The sequence below is a fragment of the Trichosurus vulpecula genome, chromosome 1 (assembly GCF_011100635.1).
Source record: "Trichosurus vulpecula isolate mTriVul1 chromosome 1, mTriVul1.pri, whole genome shotgun sequence".
Taxonomy (NCBI): Eukaryota; Metazoa; Chordata; class Mammalia; order Diprotodontia; family Phalangeridae; genus Trichosurus; species Trichosurus vulpecula.
Window position 1 is genome coordinate 6,000,412 of NC_050573.1, and position 21,553 is coordinate 6,021,964.

Sequence of the window (21,553 nt, forward strand, 5' to 3'; positions counted from 1 at the left end):
GTCTCCTGGGTCACAAAGGGATACACAAATTGTCCATGTGGGCTCCTGTGAAGAAGTGTCTGTTGATAATAGGTTCAGAGATTCCAAAACCTGTTTTTTCTCTTGTGTTTTTCCTGTGGATGTGGAGACACAGCTGGAGATGCCTGGGGCAGGAATGGGCTCCAGAACTCCTCAAGGATATGCATGTCTCCATGGACACAACTGGCAGTGACTAACCAGAAATTTGCTAAGAGACAGAGTGAAGTTGAGGGGCCAGAGGAGCCTTAAGGTCACCTCCTTAGTCTTCTATAACTGTCCTTTTTCTTTGATGTGGTCACAGCTAATGTCCCTTTGGGGTTCATCAGCTTTGGAGTGAAGGACTTGACCTGGCCATCTGCCCCACAACCAAAGACTGCAGCTGTAGGATTTTCCCCAGAAGACAAAGCCTCATATGTTTCACTTTGACCTAATTCTCACAGTTTTTTTGCTCCTCCTAGGCCTGGGGCTCTGTCTAATGTTGAGGGATATGTGGATTCGTGTTCAGAGAAAAATTTCTGTATTGCTTTATCTCCTGCTCCTGTTACTACTGCTGAAGCTTCCAGCCTCTGAGAAAAGGACAGAGAAGCCACCCTGCTTCCCCCAGATCAACCCCAGCCTTGTCAGAAATGGAGATCTTGTGATTGGGACTTTTCTCCCCATGTATTCAGTTGAAGTGAGCAGTGTCACAGGAGCAGAACTCTTTGGAAGTAAACCTGACAAGGACTGTCAGAATTATAAGTAAGTGACAGCCAACTCGTGCCTCTGAGAGGGCTGATAATTACAAATTTCTTTATTGAAGAGATAGGCAGGAAGGTGGGCCCTTGCCTGCTGATCCTAGGGTCTCTTCAACCCTCTCTTCTCTGACTTTTGGTGCTTGTTGTCAGTTTTCCTCCCTCTGATATTCTTTCAGAGCTAAAGAGTGAAAGAATTCTCTCTGTCTGACTCCCTGTCTCTGCCTTTCGTCTCTTTCTGTTTTGATGTCCATGTTTGCATTTCCATCTGTATCCCTCTGTCTCTTCTCTCACTGACCATGAGGCAGTGGATTGATCTGGTGCTTTGTCTTAGCTCTGCTCATGTTGGAAACAGCTCCAGCAAGCACAAGAACCAAGTATCCAGCCATGAAAACTCAAATATAAAAAATAAGAATCTTCACCATAGATATTGGATGTAGGCTTAAACACACACACACACACACAGAGCTTTCTTTGATATCCCTGCCCAATTTCACTGTGAGGCCACAGTTCTCACAAAGTATTTGAGGCAATAGTTTTGGGGTATGAAGGATGGGACATAGAAGACAGAAATTTTGACCATTTCTGTAAGTTGCTGTGTCTGTGCATTGCTATTGATTTTGTGTTCTTTTTATATTTTGCATTCTTTTGTGCTTTTCTTTTCCTTCCTCCATATTTTATCTTCATTGATCTAAAATAAATGTTTTAATATTTGCTTATGGTACTTGAATACTCTAAGATATCCTCAATTCTGTTCTATTCCATTATTATTCACCATTTAGGCTGAATAGATGATAGTTGGCAGGAGATAGATAGAAAAGCTCCCACCCTAAATGTAGCATTGGACAAAAAGGCCATTGTGAACTAAAGTTCTTTTTTTGCCTCTTGTAGCCACTAACAGACTTTTCCTTGAGAATGATTCTTGTTCATGTTGACAGAGGAATTGGCTCCATTCTCCCTGATTCTAATTGTAGCAAGTGTGAATAAAGAAAGAATGTACACTGGGTTATAAATGCTCAGCAAATAGGCAGTTAATAGATGGAAAGTCAGTTTGGATGTTAATGTTATAGTGAATGAGAAGACTGTGAGAGTCTCTTGTGTTTGCCTGTCACTTCCAGGAATACAAGTCTGAATTACCTTAAGGAGGAGAGTTGTTGTAGAAATATTTCTAAATTGTAAATATTTTGGAACATGTTGATACCTGGCATTCCTCAAAGGCACAGCAGCATTGGGCAGTACAAAAAGGAAGCATAAATAGAAAAACTGTAGGAAGGAAGTTTTTATGGGGTCATGGAAATATTCACAAAGGTGCAGGGTGAGCAGAGAGGGTGGGCACACTTCATTCTTATGTTGTCATGGATGGCGTTAGCTGTTTAAGTAGTGTGGAGAATGGTAGAGTTATGTAGAGTTATTAACAGGGAGAAGCAGGATCAGTCTTTTGGAGCATGAATGATGGGAGCTCATATTTGGGTTGTGGACAAAGGCTCACTATTTGTGCTGACTAAAGCTTGGTAAGGGCATGGGAAAGTTGTGAATACATTTATATTCAACACAGACTCCAGAAAAGAACATGACTTTTGCCAGTCACTTCTGGTCATACTCTTTTACAGGACGAATGAGAAATTTATTTTTTTAACTTCTGAGGACATTTTCATTTATCTTTTTTAGGGGATGCTACCATATTCCTTACAAATGATGTTATAGTGGGAGTTGGTTTCGAGAATGAGTTGTATTAGATGATTTTCAAAATTTTGATCTCTGTGATTCTGAAATTGTAGGTATTTAGTATATATTTCATTTTTAATTAATGAATGAATAAGTGACCCTGGAATGCAGAACCATACCAGAAACTCAAAGTAAATAGTCTTCAATGTTCCAATCACAAAAGGGGAATAGTATAGGAAAAAGGAAGGCTGTTATTAATACATACAAAATGAACTGGAGATCTTAGATTTGACTTTCACTTGGCTGGAATAGTCTCCTTCCATAAATGAATTATTTTTACAGGCTTTGCTAATGGGTTCTTACTCTCTCCCATTTAGGTGGTTATACAAAAATTACCAACAAGCTCTAGCCCTAAGGTTTGCTGTAGAGGAGATCAACAAGAACCCTATCCTGTTGCCCAACCTTACCCTGGGATTCCACCTCTACAACACCTACCACAGTGATGAGAAGACCTTGGAGAGCTCCCTGCATTGGCTGTCTGGACAGTGCCAGCTCATCCCTAACTACAGCTGCTGGGAGCAGGACAAGGCTGTGGCTGTCATTGGAGGAGCCACATCAGCTCTCTCTGTCCAGATGGGGACTCTGCTGGAGCTCTACAAGTATCCACAGGTGGGTAATGTTTACCTTGACACCATTTGAAGCCTCATCAGATCCCAGAGAGGCAGCATGGTGCAGTGGATATAGAATGGACTTCAGAATCAGGAGGCCCAAGTTTAAAAAGCTACGTCTATCACATAATGGTTTGCCACCCTGGCCAACTCTTTTATTTTCACAGCACACTAAGCAACTCTCAGGGTCTATCAATTTCAGAGAATGTGCTAAACTGCATTAGGAGTTGTGTCTTGCCTATAGATTCCTTCACCAAAGACATCATTTTGAAATCTATAAATGGAACAGAATGAGCCTTCCCTTGAGCACCACATCTCCCTCTTCATCGTATTTTCTAACTGTTGTTCAGTAATTTTAGTCGTGTCAAACTCTTTTGATCTCACTTGGGATTTTCTCAGCAAAGATGCTTGAGTGGTTGGGCATTTTCTTCTCCAGCTCATTTTTTAGATGAGGAAATTGAGACAAGGGTTAAGCACCTTGCCTAAGGTCCCACAAAATCAGAAGCTGTCTGATTTTGAATTTAAACTCAGATCTTCCTGACAGCAGGTCCAGCACTCCATCCAATGGCTCACTTAGGTGCTCCCTTTGTTGTATAGCAAAGACTAAATCAGTGTCATCTTATTTCTATCACATGAAGGTATCCTAGAGATAGTGGAGGCCTACTTCTCCATTATCCAGAGAAAGTACCTAAAGACCAGGGAGATGAAACAGTTTCAATGAAGTCTCACATGTAATTGATTTAATAGCTGGAACTAAGCCCCATGTTTTCTGTACAAGTTCATTGCTCTAAACCGTACATCATATTACCTGTTTTACTTTCAAGCTATATATTGTCTGTGCATATTACTGTCACTTGTCTTTTCCCAAATAATATTTCTTTCAATATCTATCTTTCAGTTTTAATAACCAATGACTGCTGGTGTGGAAAGTGCAGATTTTGGGGAGCAATGATAAGAGTGTCTTTTATTCCTGGTTAGTGGAAAGGAAGAACCTCTTTGTGAAATGACCCACTCATTAAAAAAGAGAATTTACTAATATATATTTCCTCTCTCCATAAAATTATTAAAAGGAAACATGACAATACAGATATATGAGGTCATAGAGATGATTTTTATTCTTAAAATCTACTTTGGCCTTAATTTCAAAGATCAGTCTTTCTAGTATGTCCTTTGGGCCACAGCAAATAGAATAGGGAACACGATTCAACCTTAACTCTTATAGGAAGAATAAAGTCTTGCTTTGGATAGTCTCAAATGCTTCCCTGACTAAGGAAAAAACACTTAGGCATAGGCAGGGAGAGATATGAACCAGCTTTTTTCTTTCTTTTTTTTTTGCTTTTTATTAATTTATTTATTTTTTGTTAAACACTCATTTCTACAAGAGTTCTACACTTAATGCATGGTGAGTATTATATAATGATGGATTGTTGGTGTTAAATTTGAAAATTTTAAAGAAAACTTAATGAAGGATAATGTACAGAACTTTCAGAAGTACACAAATATCCCAGTGGAGTTATGAAAATGCATGCAACTATGACTCAGTCTAAAATGCATTAGTTTCCCAAAGTTTATTGTCATCCTTTGCAACAATAGTTGTTCACTGCCAACTGTTAGATGTCTTATGATTTCAAGGCTATTTTTATTTATAATATTTTTATTGTATAAAGTTTTTTCATGGCTTTGTTTACTTTCTTTGCCATCAGTTTATACAAATCTTCCCCAGTTTCTCTGAATCCAACTCTTTTATTTTTTGTTATTGAATAATGATATCCCAATGCATTTATTTTTCCTGTTTTTTATTTATTAATGATTTGATTTAACATTTTCAACATTATTTTCTTTTTAAATGTTAAGTTATAAGTTCTCTCCCTCTTTTCACCCCTCCTCCACCTGCTGAGAAGACAAACAATATGATATAGATTACACATGTGAAGACAATCAAAATATGTTTCAAAAAAGCAAAAAAAAAGTGAGAAAATTTTTACTTCAATTTTCACTCAAAGTTCATTAGTTCTACCACTAGAGGTTGATCATACTTTTCTTCATGAGTCCTTTGGAATGGCATTGAATTATAGTATTGATTGAAGTAGACAAGACTTTCATAGTTGATAAACATTACAGCATTGCTATTATTGTGCACAATGATCTCCTGGTTCTTCTCACTTCAGTTTGCATCAGTTCATATAAACCTTGCCATGTTTTTGTGAAACTATCCCCCTAATCATTTCTTTTAGCACAACAGTTCTTCATCACAATCATATGCCAAAACTTCTTTGGTCATTTTCCAATGTTGAGCATCATCTCAATTTCCAATTCTTTAGCACAATACAAGAAACTACCTTATTTTTTTACATATTAGTTTCTCTTTCTATGCCCAAAGGAGTACATAGATAGATAGATATAGATTTATAGAGATATACAGATACAAATATATATATATCTATATGTAGATATATGTATATAGATATATGTGTGTTTCATATATATACACATATATACACACAAACATATGTATATATATGCATATGTTTTATATATGTATGTGTATATATGTATATATGTATTCATATATATGTGTATATATGTGTATATATGTGTGTATATACACATATATTTATGTATATGTGCACATACATATATACATACATATATATGTTCTTCCCTCTTTGAATGAATTCTGATGAGAGTGAGGTATATACGTTGCCTGATACACCTTTCCCCATTTTCCTCTTTATTGTAAAAGCTCTTCTTTGTATGCCTCTTTTATGTGAGAAAAATTTCCCCATTCTGTTTCTCCCTTCAGCCTTCTCCCAGAGAATCCCTTTTTCTCATTCCTTTATTTTTTATATCATTCCAACATAATTGACTCATATTCATGTGCTATATTTATGTAAACTCTGTTTAACTCTTCAAATAATGATATAGTTCTCAGGGATTTTATGTATCATCTTCCCATTCAAGAATATAAAAAGTTTAAATCCATTGAGTCACATATGGTTACTCTTTCATATTTGCATTCTTATGCTTCTCTTGAGTCTTGTGTTTGAATGTCAGATTTTTTTACTCAGCTTACATTTCAAGCTTTCCTGTCACCATAGTAACTTTCTCTAGTCAGGAACTTTTTTTGTTGTTCTCTCATTTTTCCAGCTTAGTGCTTGACTTTTAACTAGGCTAAAGTGGGACTCTGTTTCCAGAGTGGAGGGGCCACAGTCCAAAACCTCTGATTTTTTGTACCTGTTTTCAGAGGTAATTCTCAGAACCTATAAGTTTTTGGTTCTTCCAAAACAGTGTGATCTAGGGAGAGGTTTGTTTACTTCTCTCTTCATCTGTGCTCTGCTCTATGTGTGACCACAAGCACTCTTTCCCATCCTGGAACTCTGATTAGGGTCCTGCTTCACTGTGGGCACAAGCTCTGGTTTGCTAATGCTCCTCCTTACCCTATGACTGAGACCCAGGATTCCACCCAGATCCAAGTATAGGCAAGACAAGAGACATCTGCCCTTGAGTGGCAACAAAGGGACCCTTTTAATCTCTTTATGACAAGTAGTCTTAACCACCACCCTACAGTCTGTGTGCTGAGAGGTCCAAAAATCAGAACTGTCCACAACGGTTCAGCTGCTCCCAAGGTTTACTGCTTTTTGCTGGGGTATGGCCTGCACTAGACTGTGCTTAATATTTACCCTAGTTCAAAAGACTTTTCTACTGAAATTTTAAGATGTCTTGGGCAAGAAATTGTTTCTCTCCATCCTTCCATGGATTCTGCAACTCTAGAATTTCTTTGAGACACTACTAAATGATTTTGGAGGGATATAGGGGAGAGTTTAGCTACATACCTCCCTTTTCTCTACCATCATGAGCACCTAAAGACAATTTTAAAGTTTATTTTTTTAATTAATAATATTTTGGTTTTTTCCAGTTACATGTAAAGATATTTCTCAACATTTACTTTATAAGATTTTGAGTAAGATAGATTTCTATAATCAATTGAACGTGTATCTTATTCCCTCTTTGAGCAAAATCAGATGAGAGTAAAGTTAAAACAACGCTTGCCTCACTCTCTTCTTTACCTCTACAGTAATAGGTTTTTGCACCTCTTCATGTAATGTAATTTACCCTATTCTGCCTCCCCCTTTCCTCTTCTCTCACTAAAACAATTTTTTTCACTCTTTGATTAATTAATTATTTTTATCATCACATCATACTCAATTTATACCTATATATTCTATGTATACCCCTTCTAAATGTCCCACAGTTCTTGAGTTATAAGTGTCATCTTTCAGTGTTTGCATGTAAATACTTTACCCTTGTTGAATAACATGTTGTTTCCTGTTTACTTTTTTATGTTTCTCTAAATTCATGTGCGTGAAGAGAGCATTTTCTTTTCAACTCTGTTTTTTTCCATCAGGAATGACTGAAGTTTCCCTATTTCACTGGATGTCCATCTCTTCCTCTGAAAGAGTAAGCTCAGTTTTGATAGGAAGTTGATCCTTTGTTGTCATCCAAGCTTCCATTGCCTTCCATAATTTCATATTCCATGCTCCCTTCCCTCCATTCCCTTAAGACAGAAGCTGCATAGTCCTGCATAATCCTGTGATTCCACAATATTTGAATGAATTCTTTCTGGCTCCTTGAAGTATTTTCTCCTTAAGGTGATAATTCTGGAATTTAACTATAATATTCCTTGGAGTTTTCATTTTGGAATCTCTTTCAGGAGGTGACTGGTGGATTCTTTCAATGACTATTTTGCCCTCTGGTTCTAGGATCTCAGAGCAGTTTTCCTTGATAATTCCTTGAAAGATGCTATGCAGGCTCTTTTTTGATCATGGCTTTCAGGTAGTCCAATAATTCTTAAATTATCTCTTCTGGATCTATTTTTGGTTGTTTTCCCAATGAGATATTTTACATTTTCTTCTATTTTTCATTATTTTGATTTTGTTCAACTGATTCTTGATGTATTATAGAGTCTTTAGCTTCCATTTGTCCAATTCTAGTTTTTTAAAATTTATTTTTTATTTTTAGTTTACAACACTCAGTTCCACAAATTTTTGAGCTCCAAAGTTTCTCCCTCTTCTTCTCTTCTCCCCCCCACAAGATGACATGTAATCTGATATAGGTTCTACATATACCTTCAAATTAAACTTATTTTCACAATAGTCAAGTTGTGAAGAAGAATTATAACCAGTGGAATGAACCATGAGAAAAAAATAAACAAAACCAAAAAAGAAAAAAAAGGAAATGAAAAGAGAGAAAATACTTTGCTTCAATATGCATTCACACTCCATAATTCTTTCTCTGGATTTGGATAGCTTTTTCCATCATAAGTCTTTTGGAGCTTTCTGAGAATCTTGCATTGCTGAGAAGAGCCAAGTCTATCAAAGTTAGTCAACACAGAAGCAATGTGTCTGTAATCATGTATAATGTTCTCCTGGTTCTGCTACCCTCACTCAGCATCAGATCATGTAAGACTTTCCAGGTTATTGTGAAGTCCATCAGCTCCTCATTTCTTATAACACAATAGTATTCCATTGTATTCATATACCACAACTTGTTTAGCCATTCCCCAATTGATAGGCATCCCCTTGATTTCCAGTTCTTTGTAAAGAGCTGCTATAAATATATTTGTACATATGGGTCCTTTTCCCATTTGCACTATCTTTTTGGGATACAGCCCTAGAAGTGCTATAGCTGGGTCAAAGGGTATGCACATTTTATAGCTCTTTGGACATAGTTCCAAATTGCTCTCTGGAATGGTTGGATCAGTTCACAACTCCATCAACAATGAAATAGTGTTCCAATTTCCCCACATCTTCTCCAGCATTTATCTTCCTCTGAAAACTGCCTGTCATATCCTTTGATCATTTATGAACTGTGGAATGACTTGTATTCCTATAAATTTGACTCAGGTCCCTGTATATTTGAGAGATGAGGCCTTTATCAGAGATAATGGTTTGTAAAAAATATTTCCCAATTTTCTGCTTCTCTGCTAATCTTGGTTGCATTGGTTTTATTTGCATAAAATGTTGCAATTTAATGTAATCAAAATTATCCATTTTACATTTAGTAATGCTCTCTATCTCTTGTTCCGTCATAAATTCTTCCCTTCTCCATAAATCTGACAGGAAAATTATTCCTTACTCTCCCAGATTGGTTATGGTATCAGCCTTTATATCTAAATCAGGAACCCATTATGACTTTATTTTGGTATACGGTGTAAGATGTTGGTCTATGCCCGGTTTCTGTCAAACTATTTTCCAGTTTTCCCAGCAGTTTTTGAAAATAGTGAGTTCTTATCCCACAAGCTGGACTCTTTGGGTTAATGAAAGAGTAGATTACTATAGTCATTGACTACTGCTTCTTGTGTACCTAAACTATTCCACTGATCCACCACTCTGTTTCTTAGACAGTACCAAGTAGTTTTGATGACTGATGCTTTATAATACAGTTTAAGATCTGGTATGGTTAGGCCACCTTTCCTGACATTCCTTTTCCTTAATTCCCTTGATATTTTGGACCTTTGTTCTTCTAGATGAATTTTGTTATTATTTTATCTAGCTCTATAAAATAATTTTGATAGTTTGATTGGTATGGCAATAAATAAGTAAATTAATTTAGGTAAAATTGTCATTTTTATTATATTAGCTTGGCTTAACCATGAGCAACTGGTGTTTTGCCATTTATTTTGATCTGACTTTATTTGTGTGAAAAGTGTTTTGTATTTGTGTTCATATAGTTCCTGGGTATATCTAGGCAGGTAGACTTCCAAGTATTTTGTAGTGACTACAGTAACTTTAAATGGAATTTCTTTTTTCTATCTCTTGCTGTTGGACTTTGTTAGTAATGTATAGGAATGCCAAGGATTTATGTGGGTTTATTTCATATCTGGCAAATTTGCTAAATTTATTTATTATTTCAACTAATTTTTTATTCGATTCTCTAGGATTCTCTAAATAAATCATCACATCATCTGCAAAGAGTGACAACTTAGTTTCTTCTTTGCCTATTCTAATTCCTTCAATTTCTTTTTCCTTCTCTAACTGCTAAAGCTAACATTTGTAGTACCAAATTGAATAATAGGGGCAATAACAGACATCCCTGTTTCACCCTGGATCTTATTGGACATATATCTAGCTTATCCCCATTATATGTATTGCTTGCTGATGGTTTTAGGTAGATGCTTCCTATCATTTTAAGGAAAACTCAATTTATTCCTGTGCTTTCTGGTGTTTGTAATAGGAATGGATGTTATATTTGTCAAAAGCTTCTTCTGCATTTATTGAGATAATCATGGTTTCTGCTGGTTTTGTTGTTCATATGATCAATTAGTCTGATAGCTTTGCTAATATTGAACCAGCCTTGCATTCCTGAAATAAATCTTAAGTGGTCATAGAGTATTGTTCTCATGGTAAGTTACTGTAATCTTTTTACTAATATTTTATTTAAAATTTTTGCATCTCTATTCATTAGAGACATTGATCTGTAATTCTCTTTCTCTGTTTTGACTCTTCCTGATTTAGGTATTAGTACCATATTTGTGTCATAAAAAGAGTTTGGTAGGACTCCTTCACCAATTTTCCCAAATAGTCTATATAGTATTGCAGTTAATTGTTCTTTAAATGTTTGATAGAATTAGCTTGTAAATCCATCTGCCCCTGGAGATTTTTCCCTAGGAAGTTAATTGATGGCTTGCTCAATTTATTTTTCTGAGGTGGGGTTATTTCAGTATTTTACTTCCTCTTGTGTTAGTCTGAGCAATTGATATTTTTATAAATATTGATCCATTTCCCTAAGATTGTCAAATTTATGGGCATGCAATTGGGCAAAGTAATTCCTAATTATTGTTTTAATTTCCTCTTCATTGGAGGTGAATTCACTCTTCATTTTGATACTGGAAATTTGGTTTTCTTTTTTTAAATCAAATTCACCAAGGGTTTATTGATTTTATCTTTTTTTGTTCATAAAACCAGCTCTTAGTTTTACTTATTAGTTCAATAATTTTCCAGGATTCAATTTTATTAATTTCTCCTTTGCTTTTCAGTATTCTTGATTTGGTATTTAATAGGGGATTTTGAACTTGTTCTTTTTCTAGCTTTTTCAGTTGCAAGTCCAATTCATTGATCTCATTTTTCTGTATTTTCTTCATGTAAGCATTTAGAGATATAAAACTTCCCCTAAGAATCGCTTTCAGTGCATCACATACGTTTTGGTAAGTTGTCCCATTATTGTCATTCTCTTGCATGAAATTATTTATTGTTTCTATGATTTGTTGCTTGACCCACTCATTCTTTAGGATTAGATTATTTAGTTTCCAATTAATTTTTAGTTTATCTTTCCATGGTTCTTTATTACAAATAAATTTACTGCATCATGATCTGAAAAGGATGTTTTGACTATTTCTGCCTTTCTGCACTGGATTGTGAGGTTTTTTATGCCCTAGTACATGGACAATTTTTGTGTATGTTCCATGTACCACTGAGAAGAATGTATATTCTTTTCTATCCCCATTCAGTTTTCTCCAGAGGTCTATCATATCTACATTTTCCAAAATTCTATTCACCTCCTTAGCTTCTTTCTTGTTTATTTTGAGGTTAGATTTATTGAGTTCAAAGAGGGGGAAATTGAGGTGCTCCACTAGTATAGTTTTGCTGTCTATTTCTTCCTGTAACTCCCTTAATATCTGCTTAAGAATTTGTATGCTATGCCACTTGGTGCATATATGTTAAATAATGATATTAATTCATTGTCTATGGTGCGTTTTTGCAGGATATAGTTTCCTTCCTTATCCCTTTTAATTAGATCTATCTTGGTTTTGGCTTTGTCTGTGATTAGGGTTGCTACCCCCACTTGTTTTTTTTTTTTTATTTCAGCTGAAGCATAATATGTTCTGCTACAGTCTTTTATCTTTACCTTGTATCACCCTGTTTCAAATGTGTTTCTTGTAAACAATATATTGTAGGATTTTGGTTTTTATTCCGTTCTGCTAACAGCCTCCATTTTATGGGAGAGTTCATCCCATTCACATTCACAGTTATGATTACTATCTGTGTCTTTTTCTCCATCCTATCCCTGCCCTGGTTATGCTTTTATTTCTCCCTTCTCCCTTCCCCTCCTTAAAATAATTTTGATTCTGACCACTGCCAACCTCAATTTTTCCTCCTATCAACCCTCCTCTCTTATCTTCCTCTTTCCCCTTACCTACTTCTTCCCTCCATTCTAACCCACACCCCTTTTTTCACCTTTCCCCTCATAAAGCCTGTAGGACAAGTTTGATTTCTATACTTATCAGAGTATGTTATTCCTTCCTTGAATCAAGTCTGATTAAAGTAAAGCTCAAATACTACTCTTCTCCCTCCCTTCTTTCCCTCTACTATAATTTGTTTTGTGTCACTTTGTGTGATGGAATTTACCTTTTTCTGCCTCCTTTTTACCTCTTCTCACATTACAATCCCTTTGCATGCATTAGTTAGGTTTTTTATAACCACATTAGTCAATTTATAACCATACCCTCTCTCTATGTGTATCCCTTTTAAATGTCATAATATCTATCCCATATTCAAGATTAACAAGCATCATCCTCCCATGTAGGGGTGTAAACAATTTTCCCTTACTGAATAATAACATTTCTTTTCCCTTTCTTACCTCTTTATGTTTGTAGACTTCTCTTGAGTATTCCATTTGAAATTTTCCATTGAGTTCTGGCCTTTTCATCAGGAAGGTCTAGAATTCCTTGTTTCATTGAATGTCCATCTCCTTGCCTGAAAGATTATGCTCAATTTTGCTGCCTAGTTGATCCTTGGTTGTAGTCCAAGCTCCTTTCCCTTGGGGAAATGTCACCCAGTCCAATTCTAATCATCGTGTCTTTTAGTGTAGAAGCTGCAAGATTGTGTGTGATCCTGACTGTAGTTCCACAATATGTGATTTTTTTTTCTTTCTGGCTGCTTGCAGTATTTATTCCTTGACCTGATAATTCTGAAGTTTGGCTACAATATTCCCTGGAGTTTTCAATTTGGGATCTCTTTCAGGGGGTGATCGGTAGATTCTTTCATTGAATATTTCAACCTCTGCTTCTAGGACCTTGGTGGGGGGCGTTCTTTGATGATTTCTTGGAAGATACTGTCCAGATTCTTTTTTTCTTCATGGCTTACCAGTAGACCAATAATTCTTAGATTATCTCTCCTGGATTTATTTTTCAGGTAGGTTATTTTTCCAAGGATGGATTTTATGTTTTCTTCTATTTTTTCATTATTTAGATTTTGTTTGACTGATTCTTGATGCCTCATAGAGTCATTAGCTTCTACTTGCCCAATTCTAATTTTTAACAAATTATTTTATTCAGATAGCTTCTGTACCTCTCCACATGGCCAATTTTATTTTTTCAAGGAGTTATGTTCTCTTACTAGGTTATGAATCTCCTTATCCATTTTACTTTTTAAAGATTTGTACTGATCAGCAATTTTTTCCCCATTTTTCTTCTTCCTCTCTAATTTGGCTTTTAAAATTCTCTTTGTTCTCTTCCAGGAATGCTTTTTGGGCTTGAGAGCCATTCACATTCCATTTTGAAGTTTCAGATGTGGGTATAATGTCAATGCTGTCCTCTTCTGAATTTATATTTTGATCTTCCCTCTCTCCATAGTAAGATTCAATGGTCTTTTTTTACTTTTCTAGTTGCTTCTTCATTGTCATTGCTTTTTTCCTGGCTTTTAAAGTGGGGCTCTGCTTCTGAGTCCCTGGGGGCTCTGTCCCAAGTTTATTTTGGAACTAGGGCCTACTTACTGGTTTTGTGTGCTGTAGCCTCTGATTTTGTCAGCCAGAAGCTATATAATGCTGCAGCTCACTTAGTGCTGAGCCAGAGATGGCTGGTGTGTGCAAAGGATTGAGGCCCAGTGAAGTCTTTCTGAGTTTCTCCAGGGTTACACTGAAAGTCATAGTGTGAGGTTTGGGGGAGGGGTGGTCTGGCTGCTGGAAGTCTCCTCTTCCCCTAGGGCTGTGCTATAGCACACATGGCCTCAGCCATCATCTGTGCTGCTGTCTACCCATTCTCCTGTCTGTGGGAAGGAAAGCCTGGATTCCTGGTGTTGGTGCTTGCTGGCTTCACCCCATGGGGCTCAGGAACTCCCACTGGTTTGCTGAGGTCAGGCTTGCTGTGATGCCTCCCTTCCTGCACTGGTCGCCTTCTGCCACAGCAAGTGGGACCCTTCTCCCTAGATTCCTGAGCTAAAAGACTGATGTGCCCCTACTTCTGGCTCCACTATTCCAGGGGTTTTACTAGGGTAGTATTCTCTGGATTTTTTAAGGTCAACAAGGGAATGATGAGAGCATTTATAATTTATTCCATCATTGTGGCTCCTAGAAATTCAAGAAGGTGACTTTCAAACATTTACTCTGTGTGCTTATAGCCCCAGGAATAGCTCCTGTTGCTGCTAAAGGCTCTGAGCTTCTGTCTCACCTGGCTCCAACAGACTCCCATCCTCAGTTGAGAAGCTTGGTACTCACCCCAGCTGCTGGTGATTCAGATCACCAGGTGTGCTGCCATTCCAGTAAGGTAGGTTGTAGTCTGGCACACTTAGCGCTTTCCCAGCCTCATGAAGCAGATTCTTCCCTTCAACCTTCCTGACACTACTGGGCTAGAAATCTGCCACACACTGTCTCCTAGTGGATTCTATCTCTCTCAAATTTGTTCAGATTCACTTTTTAGAGGTCTCTGAAAGAATTTGTGAGAGAGCTCAGGCACATCACTGCTGTTATTTCACCATCTTGGCTCCACTTCCCCCCCTCCAAATTCTAATTTTTAAGGAATTATTCAGTGAGATTTTGAATCGCCTTTTCCATTTGGCCAATTCTACTTTTTAAGGAGTTGTTTTCTTCAGTCAATTTTGGCCTTCCTTTCCCAAGCTGTTGACTGTCTCTTGCATACCTCTTATTTCTTTTCCCAGTTTTTCTTATACCTCTATTATTTGACATTTAAAATCCTTCTTCAGCTCTTCCAAGAAGGCTTTCTGGGCTAAAGACCAGTCATATTTCCCTTTGAGGTTTCAGATGTGGGTATATTGAAAATGTCCTCTTCTGAGTTCATGTTTTTATCTTCTCTGTCACTATAGAAGCTCTCTCTGGTCAAGGTTCATTTTTGCTTTTTGCTCATTTTTTTGTATGTTTCTGGGTTTTTAAAATTGAGTTCTCTTGTTGGACACAGGGGCACTTGGCTCTTGGCCATGAGCCTTATCACTGGATTTGCGTACTAGGTAATTAGGTGTTGGCAGCTGCAGGATACAGGCATCAGGAAGCTTAACTTGGTGGTGTATGGAGTGTGATGATGCCAGGTGGGGTTTTTCTGCATTTCTGAAGGGCTATGCCAAAGCACAGGGAGGTCAAGGAGAACACCTGCCCCCCACCTAGAGCTATGGTGGAGCACATTGCAGTTCTCAAAGCTGGAGTCTATCAGTTCCCCTGGCTTTGATAATGCCCATAAGCAGGCTTTTGCCTGCTCTACCATGTTGGGGCTCAGATTCTTCTGCTAGTTTGCTGGGGTAGGGCTTCCTGATGACTTGCTGAGATGCTTCCTGTCCTGGACTGTGTTCACTTTTACCCAAGTGATATGGATCTATTTTTTTTAGTTTTTTTTAATTAACATTTTTTATTTTAATTTACAACACTCAGTTCTGCATGATTTTGAATTCCAGATTTTCTTCCTCCCTTCCCACTTCCTCCCCAAGATGGCATGGAATCTGATATATCTTCTACATATAACTTGCATTGAACTTATTTACACAATAGTCAAGTTGCAAAGAAGAATTACAACCAATGGAATGAATCATGAGAAAGAAGAAAGAAAACAAAAAACAAAAACAAAAGAGAAAAAAATGAAAGAATAAAAAGGAGAGCAGTTTCCCTCAATCTGTATTCAGACTCCATAGTTCTCTCTCTGGATGTAGATAGTTCTCTCCACCATGAGTCCTTTGGAGCTGTCTTTGAACCTTGTATTGCTGAGAAGAGCAAAGTCTATCAAGGTTAGTCATCACAGAATCCATATATCTGTGATTGTGTGCAATGTTCTCCTAGTTTTGCTCCACCCACTCAGCATTATACCGTGTAGGTTTTTCCAGGTTATTATGAAGTCTGTATCTTCCCCATTTCTTATAGCACAATAGTATTACATTACATTCATATACCACAACTTGCCATTCCCCAGTTGATGGGCATCCCCTTGATTTCCAATTCTTTGCTACTACAAAAAGAGTCGCTATAAATATTTTTGTACATATGGGTCCTTTTCCCACTTGTGTGATCTCTTTGGGATACAACCCTAGAAGTGGTATTGCTGGGTCAAAGAGTATGCACATTTTTATAACGCTTTGGCCATAGTTCCAAATTGCCCTGCAGAATGGCTGGATCAGTTCACAACTCCACCAGCAATGTAACAGTGTTCCAATTTTCCCACATCCTCTTCAACATTTATCATTTTCCTGTTTTGTCATATTAGCCAATCTGATATGAGAGGTGTGGTACCTAAGAGTTGTTCTGTTGTGCATTTCTCTAATCAGTACTGATTTTGAACATTTTTTCATATGCCTATAGATATCTTTAATTTCTTCCTCTGAAAACTGTCTGTTCATATCCTTTGACCATTTCTCAATTGGGGAATGACTTGTATTCCTATAAATTTGGCTCAGTTCCCTGTAAATTTTATACGTGAGGTCTTTATCAGAGACAGTAGTTGTAAAGATTTTCTCCCAATTTTCTGCTTTCCTCCTAATCTTTGTTGCATTGGCTTTTTTATAGGAAAACTTTTCAATTTAACATAATCAAAATTATCCATTTTGCATTTGTAATGCTCTATATCTCTTGTTGTGTCATGAATTCTTTGCTTTCCCATAAATCTGATAGGTAAACTATTCCTTGCTCTCCCAAATTGCTTATAGTATCAGCCTTTATTCCTAAATCATGAACCCATTTGACTTTATTTTGGTATATGGTTTAAGATGTTGACCTATGCCCAGTTTCTGCCCTACTATTTTCCAATTTTACTTGATAGTGAATTCTTAGCTTAGAAGCTGGATTCTTTGGGTTTATCAGAGTAGATTGCTATAATCATTGACTACTGTGTCTTGTGTACCTAACCTATTCCACCAATCTACAACACTGTTTCTTAGCCAGTACCAGGTAGTTTTGATGACTGCTGCTTTATAGTACAGTTTAATATCTGGTATGGCTAGGCCACTTCACCTAGCATTTCTTTTCAATAATTCCCTAGATATTCTAGACCTCTTGTTCTTACAGATGAATTTTCTTATGATGTTATCCAGCTCTGTAAGATAAATTTTTGGTAGTTTGATTGGTATGGTGCTGAATAAATAAATTAATTTAGGTAAAATTGTCATTTTAATTATATTTGCTTGGCCTAACCATGAGCAACTGATATTTTTCCATTTATATGGATCTGACTTCATTTGTATGAAATATGTTTGGTAATCGTGTTCATATAGGCCCTGACTTTGTCTTGGCAGGTAGACTCCCAAATATTTTATAGTGTCTACACTAACTTTTAATAGAATTTCTCTTTCTATCTCTTGCTGTTGGGCTTTGCTAGTAATGTATAGGAATGCCGAGGATTTATATGAGTTTATTTTATATCCTTCAGCTTTCCTAAAGTTGTTTATTATTTCCAGTAGTTTTTTACTTGATTCTCTAGGATTCTCTAAGTAAATCATCATATCATCTGCAAGGAGTGATAATTTACTTTCTTCTTTGCCTCTTCTCATTCCGTCAATGTCTTTTTCTTCTCCTGTTGCTAGAGCTAACATTTGTAGTACCAAATTGAATAATAGGGGTGATAATGAACATCCTGGTTACACCCCTGATCTTATTGGGAATGCATTTAGCTTATCCCCATTACAAATAATGCTTCTTGATTGTTTTAGGCAGATGCTATTTATAATTTTAAGGAAGGCTCCATTTACTCCTATGCTTTCTAGTGTTTTTAATAGGAATGGGTGTTGTGTTTTGTCAAAGGCTTTTTCTGCATCTATTGCTAAGATCATATGGTTTCTGCTAGTTTTTTTGTTGATGTAATCAATTATGCTGATAGTTTTCCAAATATTGAACCAGCCTTGCATTCCTGGAATAAACCCTACCTGGTCATAGTGTATTATTCTCATGATAAGTTGCTGAAATCTTTTGGCTAATATTTTATTTAAAATTTTTGCGTCAATTTTCATTAGGTAAATTGGTCTATAATTTTCTTTCTCTGTTTTGACTCTTCCTGCTTTGGGTATTAGTATTATATTTGTGTCATAAAAAGAATTTGGTAGGACCTATTTCCCAAATAGTGTATAAAGTATAGTAATTAATAGTTTTTTAAATGTTTGATAAAATTCATATGTAAAACCATGTGACCCTGGAGATTTTTTTCCTATGGACTTCATTGATGGCTTGCTCAATATCTCTTCCTGAGATGGGGTTATTTATGTATTTTGCTTCCTCTTCTGTTAACCTTGGCAAATTATATTTTTGTAGATACTCATCCATATCCCTAAGGCTGTCGAATTTGCCCACACAATTGGGCAAAATAATTCCAAATTATTGATTCATTTTCCTCTTCATTGGAGGTGAATTCACCCTTTTCGTTTTTGATACTGGTAATATAATTTTCTTCTTTCTCTTTCTTTTTTGATCAAATTGACCAAAGGTTTATCAATTTTATTTGTTTTTTCATATAACCAGCACTTGGTTTTATCCATTAATTTAATAGTTTTCTTGATTTAAATTTTATTAATCTCTCCTTTGATTTTCAGTATTTCTAATTTGGTATCTAATTGGGGATTTTAAATTTGTTCCTTTTCTAGCTTTTTCAGTTGCATGCCCAATTCATTGATCTCCTTTTTCTCTATTTTATTCATGTAAGCATTTAGTTATATAAAATGTCCCCTAAGAACTACTTCTGTTGCATCCCATAAGTTTTGGTGTGTTGTCTCATTATTGTCATTCTCTTGAATGAAGGTATTAATTGTTTCTATGATTTGTTCTTTGGCCCACTCATTCCTTAGAATTAGATTATTTAGTTTCCAATTAATTTTTAGCTTATTTTTCCATAGTTCTTTATTACAAATAATTTTTATTGCATTTAGATCTGAAAAGTATACTTTGACTATTTCTGCCTTTCTGCACTAGATCGTGAGGTTTTTATGCCTTAGTACATGGTCAACTTTTGAGTATGTGCCATGTACTGCTGAGAAAAATACCCATTCAATTTTCTGCAGAGGTCTATCATATCTGCCTTTTCTAAAATTCTGTTCACCTCCTTAATTTCTTTCTTGTTTATTTTGAGGTTAGATTTATGAAATTCAGAGAGACGGAGTTTGAGATCTCCCATTATTATAGTATTGCTATCTATGTCTTCCTGTAACTCCCTTAACATCTCCTCTAAGAATTAGCACACTATACCACTTGGTGCATATATGTTAGTAATGATTTTCCTTAACCATTTCCCTGATTTTACCTTTTAAAGATTTGTTTTCCTCATTGAATTTTTTCCATTTTTTTCTTTTACCTCCCTAATTTGGTTTTTAAAGTCCTCCTTGAGTTCTTCCAGGAATGCTTTTTGGTCTGGAGACCAGTTCACTTTCCCTTTTGATGTTTCAGATGGAAGTGTAGTGCACCTGCTGTCCTCTTCTGAATTGTTATTTTGATCTTCCCTGTCTCCATAGTATGAATAAATCGTCTTAGGCTTCTATCGTGTTTTTTCATGGTGTTTTTTTTCCTCCTGGCTTCTGAAGTGGATCTCTGTTTCTGAGGCTCCAGGGGCTCTGCGCCAAGTTTCTTGTGTTGGAATCTGTGGATCTGCTCACTGGCTTTATGTTCTATGGCCTCTGGTTTATTGAGGTGTGGGAGATGGGGGGGGGTCTGGCTGCTGGGAGTCTCCTCTTCCCCAGGACTGTTATACAGAATAGGTGGTCTCAGCTCTTGTCTGTGCTGGTGTCTGCCACTTCCCCTGGCTGTGCAAAGCCTGGGGTCCTGGCATTGACATTTGTTACCTCTATTCCGCAGGGGCTTAGTTACTCTTGTTGTTCTGCTGAGGTGAGGGCTACTGGGACACCTCCCATCCTACACTAGTCTCCTTCTGCCACCACAAGAAGGGCCCTTGCCCCCACCTCTCACTACTGAAGCCCCCCTTCTGGTTCTTCTATTTCTCTTGAGGTATTATTCTCTGGGTTTATTCAAGGGAGGGATAAGAGCTGTTTTACCTGCACATCATGGCTCCTGGAAGTTCAAGAAGGTGAGTTTCAAACCTTTAGACTGTGGCTTGGAGAACTCTGGGCTTGCTACTCCTGCAGCCACAGGTTCTGCCCTCTGACAGACTCCTCTCCTGGGTTGAGAGGCCTGGGGCTCGATCATGGCCGTAGCCAGCACTTTGGCCCTGGGCCCATTCCTGCTCCACAGTTTTGCTCAACCAGTGCTGTCCCAGACACGTACATTGGCTGGTTTCCTCTGCTGTTCCCAGTTGGTTTGGTCTGGTGCCATTCCATGTGCCCAGCACTCCTACCCCTGTCAGTCTACTACTGGCTTCTAACTCTCTTAAATCTGCTCAGATTCACTTTCTTAGACCTATCTGACAGAATTTTTGAGAGAGCTCTGGTAATTCCTTCCTTTTACAGTGCCATCTTGGCTCCACCCCCCATATGGACCTATTTTTGCCAATCTTCCAAGTCCTGTCTTGGGCTAAATAGATAATGTAATTGTAGTTGAGTACAAGAACACACCTGTTCAAAGGGGTGGATTGGATGTAGAGGCAGTGGCTAACTATGGGCAGTGGCTGTATTGAGTCTGGGAGCCTGAGATGTGGTAAAGCCAGATTGTGCAGTTAAATCAGGAGATGCCTGCTGTTTAGTGAGGCCAATAAGGAAGTTAGAAGGTTGGGGCTGGGGGCAACATTAATAAGATTCCATCAGAGAGATATTTTTTAAACAATTGGTCTGCCTGAAAGCCATGATCAATAAAGAACTTAGACATCATTTTTCATGAGATTATCAAGGAAAACTGACCCTATATTCTATAACCATAGATGGATATTGAAATATAAATTGAAAGAATCCCCTGATCATCTCCTGAAAAATATCCCCAGAAGAAAACTACCAGTAATATTATAGCCAAATTCCAGAGTTCACAGGTCAAGGAGAAAATATTACAAGCAGGCAGGAAGAAACAATACAAATGGAGCCACAGTCAGGATAATGCAAGATTTAGCAGCTTCTACATTAAGGAATGAGGGGCTTGGAATATGATATTCTAGAGGGCAAAGGAGTTAGGATTACAATAAAAATCACTTACCCAGGAAAACTGAGTATAATCCTTTAGGAGAAAACATGGATATTTAATGAGATAGAAGAATTTCAAGGTATCTTGATGAAAAGAGCAAAGCTGAATAGAAAATTTGTCTTTCAAATACAAGAATCAAGAGAAGCATGAAAAGACAAACAGGAA

General features: G+C 37.0%; 1 protein-coding gene across 1 annotated transcript in view; it reads left to right on the forward strand.

Annotated features, from left to right (window-relative positions):
- The first annotated feature begins 505 nt into the window (after nt 1–505).
- The window catches only part of LOC118845862 (vomeronasal type-2 receptor 26-like), a 62,224-nt gene continuing 41,176 nt past the window's right edge, over nt 506–21,553 (forward strand). Inside the window, 2 exon segments of the mRNA XM_036753973.1 lie at nt 506–756; nt 2,792–3,083. Of these exon segments, the coding sequence (XP_036609868.1) occupies nt 506–756; nt 2,792–3,083 (543 nt within the window).